The sequence below is a fragment of the Lepidochelys kempii genome, chromosome 14 (genome assembly GCF_965140265.1).
Source record: "Lepidochelys kempii isolate rLepKem1 chromosome 14, rLepKem1.hap2, whole genome shotgun sequence".
NCBI lineage: Eukaryota > Metazoa > Chordata > Testudines > Cheloniidae > Lepidochelys > Lepidochelys kempii.
This window is the reverse complement of record NC_133269.1, coordinates 38,702,053-38,721,583: the sequence shown is the minus strand read 5'-3', so window position 1 is coordinate 38,721,583 and position 19,531 is coordinate 38,702,053. Positions and strand designations below refer to the sequence as shown.

Here is a 19,531-nt window from a genome sequence, read left to right as displayed (position 1 = left end):
TGTTGAAGAGCCTTCTGGAAAGTAACTAGACTTTAACCAAAAGCGAAAGCAGCATTGCCAACTCTCACGATTTTCTCATGAGCCTCAGGAGAATGATTGTTTTCCTTAAAGCCCCAGCTCCTGGAGTCAGGTGGAAATGTGATGATTTCAGCCTTCCTTCTTAAAGAAAAATGAAGTTTCTCACCCTTGTGGCTGTGGAGAAAGCTTCAAAATGAGACCCCAGTACACCCGAAAGGCTCAAAAAGCAGAAGGCAATAAGCACCAAATCTATTATTTGTACACAGCCTCATGATTTTAAAGCCAATCTCACAATTCTGAACATTTGGAGTTGGCAATACTGGGAAAGGGACTTTAAAGCGTCAGTTTCACTCCTGTTTAGAGTCAGCTTCAAGTTAATTATTTGTAGTGGGGTAACACCCCTAGAGCCCCAGGCACCTGCCGTATAAACTCACGGGGTCTTGCCCTAGGAGGATGGTTCCGAACGTTAAATGATCTATTCCAAACTTGGTGAACGGCAAAAAATGGTGATAGGAACAAATCCAGATTTTTCTACAATTCTTTCAATTGTTGTATTCAAGAGTTACTAAAAAACTCAGAATAGAGATTGAAATTCCCTTAAGTGACATGACACAAGCTTAGATCATGTCAGTATTAGAGCTGAGTGGGTCTAATATTTATTTCATTCTCTTTTTTTAAAATGTAAGAATTAGATCTGGTGAGCCTGTCAGCTAATTTCTATGATATTATCTGAAAAAACCGAAGAGTTTTCAGGGGCCTCAGTAGCCCCTGGAATCACAGTTAAAGTTGCTCCCCCACCCAAAGTCTGAAATGCCCCCCCCTGTGTGAGGGGTTAGTCCCCTGCCCACTCTTCCCCCAACGCTTGTTTGACCAGATCGAGGGAAAAACAATTCCCGGCTGCCTTGTATCTCTGCCCACCCCTCTGCCTTCTCCCTGCCCCCGGCTCTCCCTTCCCCAACCAGTCTGCGCTTGCTCTCACAGTCCCCCTCCAGCCACCCCCTTTCCCCTGCATCGCCCCCTCCCATCCTGCCCCCCGCATCCCTGTTCCGCCGTCCTGCCCACACGCCCCCCTGCATCTCTTTATCCGCAGGCCGGGGGCGGGTCTCTCTTACCTTCCCTCCGAGCGGGGCCCCCCGGGGCAGGGGCCGGGCCGGGAAGGGGCCCTGGCCGGGCTGGGGGCTCTGCCCTGGGAGAGGCTCCCGGGGAGCAGCGGGCAGGGCCCGGCTGGAGGTTCCCCTCTCCCGGCTGCAGCCCGGGCTCCGGGCTCCCAGCACCAGCCGCCGGGGCGCGGGGATCTCGCCGGGAGCCAGAGTCCCCGCAGCGGCGGCGAGTCACTTCCTGCGGCCGGGCCTGAGCCCCGCGATCCTCCCCCCAGAGCCGCCCCCCAGCCGCTCCTGGGTCCTAGCGATCAACCCACCGTGCTGCGGCGTTTCTGGTCACAGGCTACAAGCAGGGCTGAAGAAGAGGTGGCGTTGTCGGGACGGGCTGAGCCAGACTTGTAGGAGACACAAGGCGAAGGGAGAGAGAGGAGAGAGCAGAACTAAGGTGGGGAAGGAAAATGATGCGTGAGGGGAAGGGTGACAGCACAACCCCAAGTCACATCCCAGGAATGGTTCAGGATTTAGCCCAAGCTTGTGGAATAGAGGATGTTGGCTGGTTCCCCCTCTCTGGTTAGCCCTGCTCAGGTCGTCTTTCAGCAGCAGGATGATGAGAGCCCAATGGTGCCATGCTGGGCCCCAGGAGACAGTGGGTGGGAGACATACCCCAGGGTACAGTCTGTTGAACTGCTTAGTTCTCCATCCCAGGGCATCTTTCACACTGCTTCCCCCTTCCAACAACAAACCCCTCCAGGCTCTTCTCCCACACAGCCACCAGCCTTCAAAGTCACTCCCAGCTATACAGGACTGAGTGCCACTAGCCAGCCACTCATGAAGTAAACTACAGAGCAACATAAACCAATTTCACTAGTCCCAGCCTTGCACCCCAGAAATGTGAGTCTTGTACTGCCCAGTCTGTGCATTGTGCTGTCCAAGCTCTTTAATTCCTTTGTCCTCCCCACAAAGGATGCTGGTCAGGCAACAGCCTTGTTATCTGAAGTGAAATTCCCCAAACACTTTGATGAAAACACAGTGGTTTGGATAAAACAATAAAACAAGTTTACTATCAAGAGAAAGGTAGATTTTAAGTGGTCACAAGTGATAAAGATGTAAAAGGTCCAATTTGGTTACAGCAAAAATAAATGGTCAACATGCATTTTAAATCCTACATTTTATCAACCTACGTAATTAAGATGTGAAGCAAACAGCTTTTCTCACCCCACCCGATGTTGCAGGCAGTTCACAGTTCTTAGTACCCAGGCTAGATTTCCTGGGTACTAAAGAGGTAAAAATGGAGGCTACTCTGTATTTGCATATCGCTCTCCTCTTTGAGGTTTGCCAGCAGGCGGGAGGTGGGGGTAGGGGGAGAAGGCAGGTGACAATCAGTCTGTGGCCCAGGTGAGCGTCCAACCATCCTTCAGGTGAATAGTAAATTTCTTATTCACATCTCCCCTGCTAGTGAATGGCCGGTTAAGCAATCAATGGACACTTAGCACCTGGCTCTGAGGAGCTAATCGTTCAGATTTACAGAGCACCTGACCCTGAGGGTGTTTTTCAGCTTTACGGCATGTTTCAGTAACAAACATATAGCAAAATACACAATGTTAATACACACATTTTAACAGGACAATAATATTCAGCAGACAATGACTTTTTATATGATACCTCTCAAGGCATACTTTGCACAACATTTATCATTTTGCAAAAGTGGTGACCGTAATAGTTTAGAGCAGTGGTTCTCCAATTTATTTCATCCCCCCCCCCCCTTATTTGTTTCTGTCACAATTTAAATCCCCAACCCCAGCTCTGAAGGCAGAGCAGAGAGCAGCGGCTGCTGGCCGGGCCAGAAGCAGCCCAGAAGGAAGGGTGGCCATGTGAAAAGTGATATTCACCAATATCACTGTTCACCGCAGACTTATCACCCATTGCCACCCTGACTTCTGCGCTGCTGCTCCACCTGGGGCTGACAGCTGGAGCCCCCCTGCCTCCAGGTGAGGGATTGTGTGGCGGGAGGAGAGCCCAAGCCTGGATAGCAGGGCTCCATCTGTCCCCTTTATGCCCACCTCCCAGATATGCACGGCCCTCCTTCATCTTCCCCAGCCACCTGGGGCTGCTAGCCAGTGCTCTCTTAAAAATAAAAACTCACACAGGTCACGCCTCCCTTGACACATTCCTGTGACTCGCTTGGGAGACGTGCCCCATAGTTTGAGAACCACTGGTGTAGATAGTCGTAGTGGGGACTGGCAGCCAAGATGGTAACGCTTGCTCCTTTTTGTCCCTGGGATCCCCAGAGAAAACATCCAAGCAGGAGAGCGAAGCAGATGTTTAACATAAACCTTGCAAAATACATTTCAGTGATTTCAGCTCAAATATTCCCTCCCTGGCCATTTCCACAATCTTTCAGCCCCTAGCCCCAGTGATTGCAATGGGACTGAGCTAGAATTAGGCAGGTGGTGAGATTGTCAGAACGGGCACTGGGCTGAAACCCAGCTCAGTGATCAGAATCGCTTTAGCACAATCTCCTGCAAACAGACCGAGAAGCCAATGGTCTGATTCTCCCCTTACAACAACTTCACGCTGGTGTAGACAAGTCACGTGACTCCGGTGGGATTACTTCTGCCTAGCACCAGGGGGAGGGAGAGGAGGATGAGCCCATGACCCAGTCAGACTCTTCCTGGGGTCGGGGAGAGGGGCACAATTTTTCAGTCAGTTTTATTTCTACAGGAAGTTTGAGGAGCCTGTGACAGGGTAGGGGTGAGGTTGCCTGGGTGACCTCACTGCGTATTTCCGTCCCAGATCACATCAGCATTGCTTTAATCTTTCACCTTACCTCTGCAGTTGGCAGCCATTTCATGCAAAACAATGGAGACTAGGAGTGGGAGAAACTAAATTCTATTTTATTATTCCAAAGGACAAGCAAACGGCCGACTCCTCTCTCAATCCCCAGCGCAGCCCATTTCTCCACCCAACTCCCCCATGGACCAGCAAGAGAGCAACAGCTACACATTGGGAGAAAAGTGCCAAGAAGCTGTAAGAGGCTCTGGGAGCCCGTCACGAAAGCAAACCCCCCGAGAGCAGGGAACCCAAAGAGCTCAGGTTAGAGGGATGCAGGTTGGGGTGAGTAGGGCAGAGACAATCACTATCATCCCCACACAGGACTCAGCTGTAGATGGGGAGCGGGTGACCAGTTGGGTTGTCAGGCTCCCCATCTCCCTCTGGCCTCCACATAGGGATCAGCCTGGCTTGAAAGCTGCCCAGGTCCTCTGACATCCCTGGCCTCCTTCTCACCTCTGCCCAGCCTCGTCCTCTCAGCAATCAGGAGACGCTGCCCCCTCCCCACAACATTCCTCTTGGGTGGGATTCACAGCATTATACAATTCAGGTAGGGCTTGACCCGACACGCGCATGATAATCCCTGTCTCTCTCCAGCTCTGATGCAGCGAGTTCACAGTTCTCAGCCTCAGCTACCTGGCTCTCAGCAGCAAACCCAGCAGTTTCCCAGCTCGATTCCCCCCACCCGCTAAATCCCCCAATCTCCCACCCTCTACCCCTCCTATGTCCCACATCCCTGCAGGGATCAGGCAGTAACTTCCTTCCCCATTTCAGTGTCTGCTTCTGGGAGAGTGAATCTAGCTCACACCCTCAGTGTTTGCGCTGAGGGATATTGATAATTGTCATTGTTCAAAGAAAAAAAATCAGTTGACAAGGGGTAGAAAAAGGTTAAAATTTAATTGAAAAGGAGTGTTCTTGCAAATCAACAATTGTTTTATGAAGCCCTTAATAAATCTGAGCTAAGTACTGGCAGACTAATCTAACAGCCAAGTACGTGACCAAACAGCCTTCAGGAACAGAGAAAAAGCCACCACACAGTGTGGGCGATAAAACATTTTCACATTCATAATGTGAAATCCCAGAGAAGCTGGAGACTCAAAATCCAGAAAATGAGTGAACCCATTTTCTTCTAAAGGGGCGAGACCTGCTTTACTTCTCGCCTCATTATTTCGTCGTGTTACTTACAGAAGTTTTAGCATCATCATAATAAACCAAAACCACACAAACCAGCTTCCCAAGTACAAATGATCTGGACTAACCTAGACAAACACTGAAAGCAGTTTTACCAAGAGATGCAAACAGGGCTATGAGATCAGAAAGGTCAAAATGTGCCTTCAGATTCATTTGGATTCCCTTCTGGTTTCTGACACTTCCTTCTCCAGCCCTCAGGGCTCTGACATGGGATCACAGACATCAAGCATATGATTCCTAAGCCTGGAGAGCCAGGGACATGGTGGTAAGTGACAATTTGGGAGCTGGAGGGGTAGAATGGGGACAGGATAAAACTCTCCATTGCTGGGACAGAGGCTGCTGTGTCGAGTGTGGAGGATGACGGTGCTGGGGGAAAGAGGGAATCCCTCGGACTCACCCCATTGCCCTGAAACTGCACAGAGGCTAAAAGACCACATTTTACTGTCCTGGTTCCCACTTTTTTAGCATCTGTTTAAATCTGGGCCATAAGGGAGAAAATGTACACACACTAAATGCTTTTCAGCACGGCCTCGAGTAATGTGAGACTATCTGGGAATGAGACAATCCAGTCCCAAAAGGGGGAACTCAGGGACTAACAATCACTCTGATCATGGAGGGGATCCGAATAGGTAAGATGCTTAGGGTGAGTTCGTCACACTCTTGGAGTGGTTCACAACTAGGAGTGCCAACCTCTGGGCAAAAGGTTGTACAAAAGGTCCCCCCCCCCCCCCGCTCTCCTGCTGGTAATAGCTCAACTTAAGTGATCACTCTGGTTACAGTGTGTGTGGTAACACCCATTGTTTCATGTTCTCTGTGTATATAAATCTCCCCAGTGTATTTTCCACTGAATGCATCCGATGAAGTGAGCTGTAGCTCACAAAAGCTTATGCTCAAATAAATTTGTTAGTCTCTAAGGTGCCACAAGTCCTCCTTTTTTTTTTAATAAACAGTTTCCCAAAAGTCTTTTTGGGGTACCCATTTTGTCTCCGGGGAGCTCCGTTTTCTATCCAGGACACTTCTCTATAAGAGTCCAAACAGCCCAGAGGTAAAGGATCTTTCCTTGAATCCATACTTACAGCTTCTTCTCACACAAAAAAAGGCTGACAGGGTCACTACCTGCACGGGTTTTTCCTCTGATGACAGATAGTGAGGAACGCATTTTGATTCTTTGACCGCCGATCCTCACGCCCAACGCCCACTTGCTTTGAAATTAGCTCTTTTCTGTTCAAGTTCTTCACTTGCATTCCACAAGGCTTCTTCCTCGTTTGATGGGTTATTTCGTTACAGGGCTATACACTGTGGAAATGTTTGCTACTACATTATAACACCATATAGTTAAGTGAAAACAATGCAAGTAACATCCCACGAGTTGTCATGAAGTTTAAATACCAAATACACTCTTATACATTTCACAATCACTTTGATGTATCCTAATACACAAGTGAATGAGCCTAGGGGTCTGGCACCTGTTCTGCCAGCGTCAGAGTGTTTACACCAGGAAATCTGGTGGAGGGCCACAGAGATGCGCTGGCTAATGCCAACAACAAGACCATTGTGACCAGCCGTAGTCAGGGCACTGAGAGAATTTCCCCCATGTATGCAGTTAGCGCCACCTGGAGCATTGTACACACTGGGACCATCTCAGGGGTTTCTTCCCTGTGCAGATTTGCAGATGCCAGATACTCTACAATATCTTACTGGCTACACAGTAAGATAAGTAAGAAGATCTGAGATCTGAGATAAAAGATCCGAGATCTGAGATAAAAGGATCAGGTCCCAAGAATTTTTCAAGACATTTTTTGCAGTCTCTCGTGAGCAGGCAGTCCTTGGGTGAACAATAGGCTTTTGAAGTAAGCTTCTATTTCCTAAACGTCACCATTAATTAATTACAAGGATTAACATAAGGTAATTATTGATAAAGCAGTTCATAGACAGTTAACCAGAAATTTAAAAGAGACAAACAGACAATGACATTATTACACCCAAGTTTCATCTAAATGTTAATATTTCCTGTTGATCTCTGACTTAACAGAATACAGCCCTAGACAGGAACCGTTTCTTTACATTGTTAACTTCTAACAAGATAAAGGTAAACATAGGTAAACTATGGTAACATCTAACAATATAAAGATCTCAGAGTAGCAGCTGTGTTAGTCTGTATCCGCAAAAAGAAAAGGAGAACTTGTGGAAACTTAGAGACTAACCAATTTATTGAGCATAAACTTTTGCGAGCTAGAGCTCACTTCATCGTATGACAATATAAAGGTAAACATATGTAAACAAAGGTAAACTACTATAGTTACCATCTTCTCCCAGATCTTTAACAATCAAAGTTTACATTTTAAAGTTCTACTCTATATAACGTTGAATGGCCCTAATTACCATTTCCACACTTTTCAAACATATCTCTAAAAGTTGAATCTGGGTCAATTATTCTGCAAGTTTCTTAACTCTTTCTGGCCGTGTGTCACAGAAGTTTAGATTCTGTGTGGATTCTCCCATGTTTAATGAGGTGTGATCTCTGTGTGAAACTTTTCCCACAGTCCAAGCACTTATGGGGTCTCTCTCCTGTGTGGATTGCCTGATGTGTAACAAGGGCTGATCTGTTTGTGAAACTTTTCCCACAATCCAAGCAATTATGAGGTCTCTCTCCTGTGTGGATCCTCTGATGTGTTATAAGATATGATCTCTGTGTGAAACTTTTCCCACAGTCTAAGCACTTATGGGGTCTCTCTCCTGTGTGGATTGCCTGATGTTTAATAAGGTCTGACCTCCATATGAAACTCTTTCCACAGTCCAAGCACTTATGGGGTCTCTCTCCTGTGTGGATTCTCTGATGCTTAAAAAGGTCTGACCTCCATATAAAATTTTTTACACAGTCTAAGCACTTATGAGGGCTCTTTCCTGTGTGGATTGCCTGATGATTAACAAGGGCTGAGGTATTTCTGAAACTTTTCCCACAGTCCAAGCACTTATGGGGTCTGTATCCTGTGTGGATTACCTGATGTTTAACAAGGTCTGACCTCTGTATGAAACTTTTCCCACAGTCTAAACACTTATGGGGTCTCTCTCCTGTGTGGACTGCCTGATGTTTCACAAGGTCTGACCTCTGTATGAAACTTTTCTCACAGTCCAAGCACTTATGGGGTCTCTCTCCTGTGTGGATTGCCAGATGTTTAACAAGGTCTGACCTACGTATAAAACTTTTCCCACAGTCCAAGCACTTATAAGGTCTCTCTCCTGTGTGGATTACCTGATGTTTAACAAGGTCTGACTTCGATATGAAACTTTTTCCACAATCTAAGCACTTATGGGGTCTCTCTCCTGTGTGGACTGCCTGATGCCTAAAAAGGGCTGATCTGTCTCTGAAACTTTTTCCACAGTCTAAGCACTTATGGGGTCTCTCTCCTGTATGGACTGCCTGATGTTTAACAAGGTCTGACCTCTGTATGAAACTTTTCTCACAGTCCAAGCACTTATGGGGTCTCTCTCCTGTGTGGATTGCCAGATGTTTAACAAGGTCTGACCTACGTATAAAACTTTTCTCACAGTCCAAGCACTTATGGGGTCTCACTCCTGTGTGGATTGCCTGATGTTTAACAAGGTCTGACCTCCATAGAAAACTTTTTCCACAGTCTAAGCACTTATGGGGTCTCTCTCCTGTGTGGATTGCCAGATGCTGAACAAGGGCTGATCTCCATGTGAAACTTTTCCCACAGTCTAAGCACTTATGGGGTCTTTCTCCTGTGTGGATTGCCTGATGTTTAACAAGGTCTGACCTCTGTATGAAACTTTTTCCACAGTCTAAGCATTTATGGGGTCTCTCTCGTTTTTGGCTTATCTGGTGTGTAATTAGTGCTAACATCCTATTCAAACATTTCCCGCACTGAAGGGATTGATAGGGTTTCTCTCCTGTGTGGCTTCTCCACTGGTTATTGAGGTCTGAGCCATTACTGAAGCTTTCTCCACAGTCCAAGCATTGAAGGGGTTTCTGTCCAGTATGGATTGTCTGATGTGTCACCAAGTGTGATCTCAGAATGAATCCTTTCTCACATTCGAGGCACTGATAGGGTTTTTCTTCCTTGGGATTTGTCTGCTGGGCTGTGGGATCCCTGTCTCCTCCCCAACATTTAATGGATTCATCCACTTTCTTCTTTGGGTAGTTTCCCAGCAGCCTCTCTGACCTGCCCCAGGCTTCTCCCTTTTCCAAGCACTGGGAAAAATTCCCTTCAGCTCTTCCCACAAATGTCCCCTGTGGTTCCACTTTCCCAGGAACGTGCTCATGATGATTCCCCTCCTCCTCCTCACTCCCTCGTTCATCACCTGCTGGGAGAGAGACAATCCAGACAGGAGTCATTTTGCTGGGGAGAAAGAGGAAAAGCACCGAGGGAAAACCCAACACGCTAATGCTGCAAAGACAGAGCAATTGGATTCTGCCTCCAAATCCCCCCCAAACACTCAGAGGGAAGGAAAGGTGGGAAGGAAACTCATGCAGCTAACAGGACCGGTGGAGAGCCGTGAGCGATATCTGCTGACTCCAGCCCTGCTCTGGGTGAGGTAAGGAAGAACTCAGGGCCTTTACTCACACCACATTTTTGGTATTCTCAACATTTTCCTTCATTAGCCAGATGGTTTCTATGTCAGTCCTCACCTGGGCGGGCGCCTCTTGAGATCTCTCTTTCCTCCGAGGCCTGGAGATCGGGCACCCACGGCTCTTCCCCTCGTTCCAGCTGGGCGATCAGCTCAGGTTTGGGCATGGGAAACCCTGCGCAGGGGGTGAAATCAGACCAGATCAGGGTGCATGGAGGGTTGAGAGAGTGTCTCACACGGCAGCTGTGGATTATAGAACCCATTCCCCTTCAATCTAACTGACCAGAGAAGAACCTGACCAGATTCAGGAATGCAGGCCCTACATTTTCTAATAACTGAGGGGAGGGGAATCCCTTACCCAGCGAGGTTACCGTCTCGTAGTTCTCTTGCATGACGTCCCTGTAGAGGACTCTCTGAGCGGGGTCCAGCAGAGCCCCCTGCCCCTGGGTGAAATACACAGCCACCTCCTCAAAGGTCACTAGCATCTGAAACAACAAGAATCCCCCACTCAGGACCTGCTTCCCAGCCACAATGCCGCTAGTCATGGGAAAGGAAGAAAAAAAAATAAACATCTCGGAAGCTCTGGGAGGACCAGAGTAGCAGAATCCCACCCCCACCCTGCTCAGAGCAGCCAGGACCCTTCAGGGGGTGGCGAGAAGGTGAGAGCTACTTGTCCCCTCCAGCACACGGAGTCTTCTCATTTCCGACGTGCCTGCCAGCCACAGGCTGAGACGGGAAGCAGAGCTCTGAGCCGGGCACGGGGACAGGAACCTTGACTGCTTCCCTTCGTATTTCACAGCAGCCTCTGGCTTGTGTGTTCAGACTCCAGCACTGGGAGTCTGGAAAATGTTCCCAGCCCTGCCCAAGGGGGTTGTGTCCTGTTTGAGAAATGGGGGAATGCCCCCCCCCCCCCGATCAGTGGCCCTGCTTCATCCTGTGTCTTTCCTGCCCCTCCCCCTCTACAACACACCCCCTGCAGCTCCCTGCAAATCCCCTACCTGAGCTGGCTCCATCACAACCATTTCCCTTCCCTGTCCCCTGGAAGTCCGGACGATCTGCAGCGAAATCTGGACGTGATTCCTCAGCCTGTCAGGGCGAGAGGGGTGATGGGGCGAGGTTACAGAAGCGACGTGAGTCCATTTCACACCCCGATTCCCCCCAGGCTTCCTCCCCGCAGACACATGCTCTGGACTCTGCCATGCTGCCAGGTTAGGCCCCTCCCAGCAGAACTAAACCCACCAGGGACACTTTTAAACCCTCCCAGTAAGAGCATCTCTGCGCCAAATGCTGGAAAAAGAGCAGAATCAAAAGAGCCACTTTGGGGGTTTCCCCATGACATTATCGTGTAACCCCCTGTAGTTACCCCCCATCTCCCCTGCTAGTGCGGTTTTCAGCAGAGTCAGCAACTGGCTTTTCTTCTCTCAGCTCCTCCCCTTCTTCCCAGGAGAGTCAGTCTGCCCCGGGGGTACAGAGAAAGGATCCAGACAGGTCTGGGACCTGGGAACCTCCCACCCCAATTCTTGCTCCTGCTCCCCCTTCCAGTCTCTCCACTCTCCCTTTTTATCTTCTTCCCTCGCCCTGGGAGAACTGCTGACTGCCCCACTGACGTGGGCCTTTGTTCTCATTAGGCAGATCAGCCATTGCCACTGCTAACAGGGGTTTGAACCTGGCTGTGTCCATAGGGGCAGCAGCTCTGGGACTTGCAGACACACAGGGAGCCCCCTCCCCTTGTAGGCCAAACTCACCAGCAGGTCCCTGAAAGGGGCCCTTTGTGAAAAGTCACTTTCCTGCCCATCCTCAGCCCTGTCCCCCAGGTGTCTCCATCACCTGCAGCTCTGGCTGAGAAGCTGGTGTCAGCAGAGCCAGGGGCTGCCCCAGGGACTGGTTCCAGCCACTGGAAAAAGTCCCCACCTAGGCTGGGCACAGAGGGGCTTTAACAGACATCTCTCCTCTGCTGGGTAAGAAGCAGCATCTCAATCTAGAGTCCCCGGTTGAAATGGAGGAGGCAGCAGCTTGTGACCCAGGGCGCTCAACTCCACAGCGCTGATACCATGAGCAGCAAGAGACGCACACACCAGCCTCCTCCTCGTCCTTAGCAATAACCGGAGCCCTTTGGTGGCAGCAGATAAGGATGAGTCTCTCTGGTCTGCCCCTGCAGCCCCCAGGGACAGGCAGGCAGAGGCTGATCTTTTTCACGAGGAGGGTGGTGAAGCACTGGAACGGGTTACCTAAGGAGGCGGTGGAATCTCCATCCTTAGAGGTTTTTAAGGTCAGGCTTGACAGAGCCCTGGCTGAGACGATTTAGTTCGAGATTTGTCCTGCTTTGAGGAGCGGGTTAGACTAGATACCTCCTGAGGTTCCTTCCAACCCTGAGATTCTATGATCTCATTGGCCCATCCACGCTCACCTCCTGCCAGAGCTAGCAGTGACTTGGGTCTGACAATGGGTCTGGCTGAGATCTGAATCCTGCATGGAAATCAGACCAGGGCCTCGAGCAGCCCCAAACACTCAGGAGACAGACCCCAACATCATGAGTGTGTCTTTTTTATTTTTAAATCAAATCATAAATTGGAAGCAGGGTCTGTGGGGCGGGGAGGAGGCGGCCTGTGGATATTTTCCTTGTCGCTTCTGATTCCTGAGGGGAGAGTCTCCTCACCTCACATGCTTGTTTGACCAGTTCCAGGAAAAAAATTGCCCACTGGCTGCTGGGTGGGGAAGTCCTTCACCCTCTCCTATCCCATGGGGCAGGGGAGCTGCCCTTGTATCTCTCCCCACCCCTCTGCCTTCTCCCTCCCCCAGCCAGTCTGCACTTGCTCTCACCTTCTCCCTCCAGCCTCCTCTCCCCACATCCCCCCTTTCCCTCACAGTGCCCCCCCAATCACATCCTCCCTCTATTTCATCCTCATTCCCCTCAGCCCAATAATTCTCCTCCTACAGCCTGACTCCCCTGCATTACTCATTCTCCCTGCCCCCACATCCTGCCCCCTGCATTCCTATTAGCCATCTCCTGTAACCTAATGCATCCCTGTTCCCCACTCCTGCACCTCTTTAGCCTTCTCCTCCTGGAGCCCGGGTGTAAACGGGAGGCATGGCTGCCTGGGGGGTGGGAGTAAAGATCTCTCTTACCTTCCCTCCAAGCGGTACCCTCCCTGGGAGCAGGGGCTGAGGCCTGGGAAGGGGGTCCTGGCTAGGCTGGGGTTACTGCAGTGGGAGAGGCTCCTGTGGAGCAGCGGGTATGTTCCTGCCTTACAATATAAACCTCTCCTGTCTGCAGCCAGGGATTTTGCTAGGGGAATAACTGTGATTCACTTCCTGCTGCTGGGAATGAGGGACCCCACTGATTACTCCCACATCACTCCAGCTCCTTTTGGGCCCTAGCCATAAACCCATTCAACTGAAACCTCCCTGCCCCAGACCCTGCCCCTCAGAGCTTCCACATCCCTTGACCACAGCACTATGGGGGCATCATCCATAAAAGCCACCAAGTCAATGGGAGAAAAGAAAGGAGACATTCTGATCCCAGGAAGGGGGGAGAAGGGGCATGTCTGTGGAAACCCCTGATTGTTCCAGAGAGTCCCCAGTATCAACCAGGATTCAGGGGTGAAGGGGTCCTGGTCCTAAAGAGGCTGTCCAGAACATTAGGGGACACGTTTCACGGTGACACTGACTCTGTGTGTGATTCGCTCTGGGAAGAGATTGGATCAGGCAGCAGTTTGTCAGAGACGGTCTCTGGTCTCCACACAAGGCTCGCTGGCGAGCAGCTACTCCTGGGAGAGTTTTGCACTATTGCACGCATGCATAATGAATGAGCCATGCATCTTTTTAATTTTTTGGGACGAAAAAGCTTCTGTAACATTGTTGATGCAGTTCCATCTTTTTCCCAGCAGAGGGCATGGTGGTAATATAACACAGCAACAGCTCCCAGCCAGCTTGGGAAGAGAGAAAGTCTGCTTTCTTCAAAGCGCCTGTCAGGCCAGGTCAGGAGACAGGGGTTATGGGGAAACAGACAGCGTGGCATGCTGGAGGGGAGCTGGGGGGTCAGACAGGGGCTCATAAGGGCTAGTGGGGGAGGAAAGAGTGGGGCCAGGGGGTGAATGGTAGTGGAGGCAAAGGGCCTCAGAGGGGAGGGAGATGCAGGTCCACATGGTGATGGGGGAGGCGGTGCAGAGCTACATAGGGACAGAGGGTGACTGAGTGGGGGCACAGACACACATGGGGATGGGGAGAGGGTACAGGGACACCTAAGGACAGGGAAGTGGCTGGGTGGGGGCACAGAGCCACATGGGGATGGGGGAGGTGGTGTAGGGGCACATGGGATTGGGGGAGGGGGTGTCTGAGTGGGGGTAGAGGGACACATGTAGACGGGGGTGCAAGGACACATGGCAGGGGCAGGAACAGATGGGGACGGGGCAGATGTGCCTGACTGAATGGGAGAGGCTAGGGGTCAGCCAGGATCTGCATGGGGGAAGCTCCCTAACAATCCCACCCCGCTTCCCAAAAAACCCTGTTCCATGCTTTACCCACCCGTACCCCCAAACGCTCCAAGTTCACACCCAGGCTCCTTTCCAGCAATTTACTTCTCTCTCCCTCAGCTCCTCCATTACCCCTTACTCCCCCAAACCTTTATATTGCTTCTCAGGGGCATGGGAAATATGGTTCTGTATGTAGTTTCAAGAAATTATTACTCAGAGTTCTGAATGAATATGCCTAGTAAGGAATCTATTTGTCAAAAAACATTTCCTGAATCTTTTTGTTCTCTGTATTGTTACAGACGTACCTGCAGACTGGTATTTTGAAATAAATTCCCAAAATAATTGAAACTGGTGTGATTATATTCTGTTATTTTGATGAATAAAATATGCAGAATTTTGCATAATTTTAAAATATTGTGCTCAGAATTTTTAATTTTTTGGTGCAGAATTCCCCCAGGAGTAACTAGTTCTGGGCCTAATATACAATGCTGTTTCCCCTAACTCGGGCAACAAAGTTGTTATTTGTCAGTGCTTTGCAGCCAAGTTCCCTCTGGTGATTCGCAGAGCTAGATTAACCCATCACCGGGCTCTAGAGAAAACCCCCTTATGTCTGCCCCAGCCACAGTGCCGCTTATGGAGCTGTCCCTGCTAGGCCCCTGGGGTTATTTGTAGGACCACATTAACCCATCACAGGGCTGTTGGCAAAACCTCTCACATCTACCGCACCGCCACGGCTCCCTGCTGGTGTTACAGCACAAAACTGCACCCAGCACAATTTCCTAGCGGTAGCCGTTACCAACATCTAGGTCCAGATGTGCCAGAGAAGTTAGCAGGGCGCATGCTCAAAGGCAGAAACTAAAGTTCCCCAGGTAATATTTACCATGATAATATAGCTGCTGCTGAGTGAGCTTTGGCACCTAGGATGTTTGTCAGGAGTTTTGTACGTCTCCGTGGAGCCTAAACTGAGATGTAGGCACCTAATCCCAGATTTATGTGTTTAGCCTGGGGTTTGGGTGCCTATGTGCCATTGTGAATCCAGAAGTCAGTCTCTGTAATGTGGCCACATGTAGCGGAAGCACCTGGGTTCATCGGATGAGAAGAACGTCAGGGTATCCTTCCTTTTACAACGCTACAGTCAGTGTTGTCAGTAAATGCATCCCACACAGCAGCCACAAGTATGCTCTTGCGCTGAGCAGCCCACTGATATCCCAAGGTGTGACAAAGTGGGTATGTTCTTAATTTTTTCTCAGAATACTGTGTGTGTGTGTGTGCCTCAGTTTCCCCAATGTGTTCCTCAAGTATCAAGGTGGTGGGACATGGGTGTGTGATCATTGCGGAGACCCCTAGACGGCAGGGGTGACTGCAGACTGGCTGCCTGGGCACAGAAAATGGCTGAACACTCTGTATCCTCATAAGTGGTGGCCGGAACACGTCCTCTGTAAGGAGCCAGGCAAAGGTGTTGGAGAACAAAGAGAGAGGGGGAGGCCAGGTGACCTGTTTGCCCAGGAAAGAGAGAAAGCATGGAGGAGGGCAGCTGGGTGTGACTGAGGCTGGGCAGCTGGAAGCGGGTCAGTGTCCTGGTTTGGGACTCAGCAGGGAGAGTCCAGGGCTCTGGATCTCCCCCAAGATTGACTTTGCTGAATGATCCTGATTTCTGTGCTAACAAGCTCTGTTCTGTGCTGTGTTCCCAACGACTAACAAACCCTTCTGTTTTCCAAGCTGGTTGGGAGTCACTGCTGACTGCAGAGCTGGGGTGCACGGCCCCTTTAAGGGGCACGGTGTAAGGCTTCCCCAGGTGTCTCATCCAGGTGGACTCCCTGCCAGGAGCTCAGGGTGTGACAGGGGTGCTGAAGGCTCCAATGTCAGACCCACGAAGTGCTGAAGCTGAGGAGGCTTCTTGCCCTGGTGCCAGTGTGCCCCGAGGGGAGACACACCGCACTAGAGTCCTGCCTGGCTTCATTCAGAGCAGTCCCAGAGCACCGAGACTGGGACTCCATGACACAGGACTGTCTTAAACACAGATCTCCCCTCCAAGCTCTGATTGCCTCAGCTATCAGGTGAATAAAGAGGGAGCGGCCTGCGAGGTGGACATCCTATACAGCTTTGGAAACAAATACAGAGCATGTCTAGTAACTACACCCACAGCCTATTTCTGGATGCTTTTGATGTTTTATGTGAGCTGAAAATACTTTTGCTATGTCTCTCAGGGTGCGTCCTCACACCTATCGCAGCCATAGACTCACCAATATAATCATCCTCATCTAAGACAAGGGTAACAGACAATGCTGTCTAAGGCCTGGTCTACACGGGGGGGCGGGAATTGATCTAAGATACGCAACTTCAGCTACGAGAATAGTGTAGCTGAAGTCGACGTATCTTAGATTGACTTAGAATCACTTACTTCGCATCCTCGCGGTGCGGGATCGACGGCCGCTGCTCCCCCGTCGACACCACTTCCACCTCTCGCCGTGGTGGAGTTCCGGAGTCGACGGCAGAGTGATCCCCGATAGATCGATCACTACCTGCTGATCCGGCGGGTAGTGTAGACGTACCCTAAGTTACATTTTCCTGGCAGTGCCTAGTTAGTAAGAGAGAAAATTTGTATAGCATGTGGTGAGCAAGCATCTAAAGGCTGAGATCAAAGAGGAATCTTTACATTTTAAAGCACCAAAACCGAGAATCAGGTGGTTCATTCTCATGGGACAAGAGTGCCCCCACTTCATCTAAGTTTCTTATAAAGGGGATCCCTGCACAGCAGGATCTACCATCACTACCCGGCCTTTATTCTCCTGCTCAGGACAGATGTTCTAACCTGCGCAGGGCAGGGATCACTTTACATTTCAACCTTAAAATTTCAATAAATGGGTTGTCAGGCCAAAACTGTGAAATATCGTAATGATGTTTCCACATAGGGAAAGGCTCAGGAAAGGTGAGATGAGTGCTTCACTCCTTCTCTTTGGGCTTGAAAAATCTAATGTGGGTTACACCTGGATGATACAAAACATTTAAAATGTTCAAGACAGATCAAAGGCCTGATAAGTATTAGAATTTGGGGGAAGGTCTCCTGCACTTGTCTGTGGTGACCCTGACTGCCACTGTCAAAATTAAGGCCACCTTAATTCTGAATGAGAGCGTCCACACAGGGGTTTACGGTGCTGGGATTTATGTGCATTAACTTCAGCTCTTTAGTGTCTCTCGCAGCACTGGAGCACTCCCACGGCAGCGCTTTGAAGTTTTGAGTGTAGCCATCCCCTAAGTGTCAGACCATGCAGACAAGATCTCAATAAGTAAAGGGAAAGGAATAAGGGAAATTGGAGGGAGGGGGTGGAATCCCCTGCAAATTCCTTTAGTTTTAAGTGCTTCAACTGGTTTTCCAAGGTTGCCCTCACAAATGGGCGCAGACATTCAGACGCAGCACCTGGCACAGGAGCAGGAGTAGTAGCCACACAATGTATCAGAGTTTTCAGCCCATCAACAATAATGGTTCATTTAACATCGGAGTCAGCAGTATAGTCTGTGTCTATAAGACAACGGGTGTTTATACCATGGGGCAACTAATCTGCATTAGCGATCCCACTGTGAAAACATAAAGGAGGTAAGACATTTTAGTTTCACCAAAAGGTAAACTAGGTGAGGTCAGCACGGTGTCCTCCTGCCTCACCAATGCAAAGGAGAAACAGTAGAATTTGTTTTAAAATTTTTTTGACTTTGGCTGTAATCAGTACACGTGTCAGAATGAAGAACATTCCTGGAATGTATCACAACAAAAAATGTAGCACCCATAAAAGGCTGTGAACTTAAAATAGGTCATTAGTATACAAAATGCTGTAGAAAAATCAACATCAATGCATACAATAAATGACGTCATAGAAAAGTAAAATGTGCATTTAATTCAAGTGTGTGCAGAATGGGGGGGTTACTTACAGAAAAACGGTTTTTAAATCAACTGTCAACTGCAAGTGGTGGTGGGGAATCACATGTTTTGGGAAGTGCAAAATGGCATCTGATGTTACAGGACTGTACAGCCATTCTAGGTATATGGACCCTTTGGAAGGGGTAGCAGTAAAAGTGTGAAGCGAGGGCACCCTAAAGGCTCAGACTCCAAAAGATAAATAAAAGGAAAACAAAATTTATTTTTTTCTTTATTTAAATTCTAGACTTTTGGGTGCATAACTCATGGGGTTTGAATTCTTGGGGTTGTCAATCTATCTTGGGGTTGTATATCTATGCTTAGTAAAAAATACCATAGAAATTTCCTTTTTAGAAGCAATTTATACCAGACACTCTAAGGCCTCTAAGGACAGAATTTTAAAAGGATTTTGGCCACTAGTGGCATATTGCAAAGTATCTCGGTGCCTTGAACCTTGAAAATTCTGGCCGTTAATGAATATTAGGGAACCAAGTTCTTTACACAAATGGGACATGGGATAAAGCACACGGGTGCTGGACAGAGAGACAAAGTAATTAGCTAAGGCAAGCCCCATCGGTGGATCAAAGCAAACTGGAGGAGTTTTGAGACCATCCCATGAAATCAGTCAGCACTGAACTCAAATGACAATATTGCAATAGAAACAGGAAATGTTACAGTGTCACTGTGAGATGTGACTGCTGAAGCTATGAGCAACTATTAATATTTTCCATGATTATTTGCCTTTAAAAATATGAATTCCGTAGCACAATGACGTCCACCTGCACAACATTAATGAAGTTTAGGATGAAGAGCTCAGAGTAATAAAAATACTATTTTTAAAGGTAAATAATTTACAGGAGTGAAACTCCATAGACTGGATTCCAAGGGGAGTCAAACCCAGGGGAATAGGCACAGTGGCAAGGGCTTGGCTACACTTGCGAGTTACAGCACAATAAAGGAGACCCGGGTGCACTAGCTCACTCCTCGTCCACACGGGCAAGGCACATAGAGCGCTCTGACTCTGCGGCTACAGAGCTGCTGGTATGCCACCTCGGCGAGTGGAATAAACTTTGCTGCATCCCGCTGGAGCGCCGCAGCGCCAGTGTGGACCAGGGGTTGCATTACTGCGCTCTGATCAGCCTCCGGAAATGTCCCATAATCCCCTTAAGTCAAGTGGCCACTCTTGTCATTGTTTTTGAATCGCTGCAGGAATGCGGATACGCCCTGTGAAAGCTCCGTTTCTGACAGCCGGCTGCTTCGCTGCTCCGAGACAAAGCAGCCACTACTGTGGAGTGCTGTGTGAGAGCGAGCGAGGCGGGGGCGGAGGGGGGGGGGGTCTGCTGCTGTCTGAACTTACAAGACAGCCTGCTGACATACTCTCAGCCCCCCCAACCCACTTCCTCTCCCCCCACATACACACA

General features: G+C 49.3%; 1 protein-coding gene across 5 annotated transcripts in view; it reads right to left on the bottom strand.

Annotated features, from left to right (window-relative positions):
* Positions 1-6,505: 6,505 nt before the first annotated feature.
* LOC140898037 (uncharacterized) overlaps positions 6,506-19,531 on the bottom strand; it is a 26,516-nt gene continuing 13,490 nt past the window's right edge. For 2 of the 5 annotated variants that reach the window (XM_073311448.1, XM_073311446.1), the window contains exons 2-6: positions 16,602-16,778; positions 10,727-10,814; positions 10,087-10,213; positions 9,790-9,903; positions 6,506-9,464 (exon numbers count right to left, since the gene is read on the bottom strand). In XM_073311448.1, the coding sequence (XP_073167549.1) occupies positions 7,606-9,464; positions 9,790-9,903; positions 10,087-10,213; positions 10,727-10,750 (2,124 nt within the window). In that variant the 5' untranslated portion in view covers positions 10,751-10,814; positions 16,602-16,778 and the 3' untranslated portion in view covers positions 6,506-7,605. Of the gene's footprint in view, positions 9,465-9,789; positions 9,904-10,086; positions 10,214-10,726; positions 10,815-16,601; positions 16,779-17,618; positions 17,777-19,531 lie in introns of those variants that run through there. The other 3 variants (XM_073311445.1, XM_073311447.1, XM_073311449.1) reach the window with 3 other exon arrangements.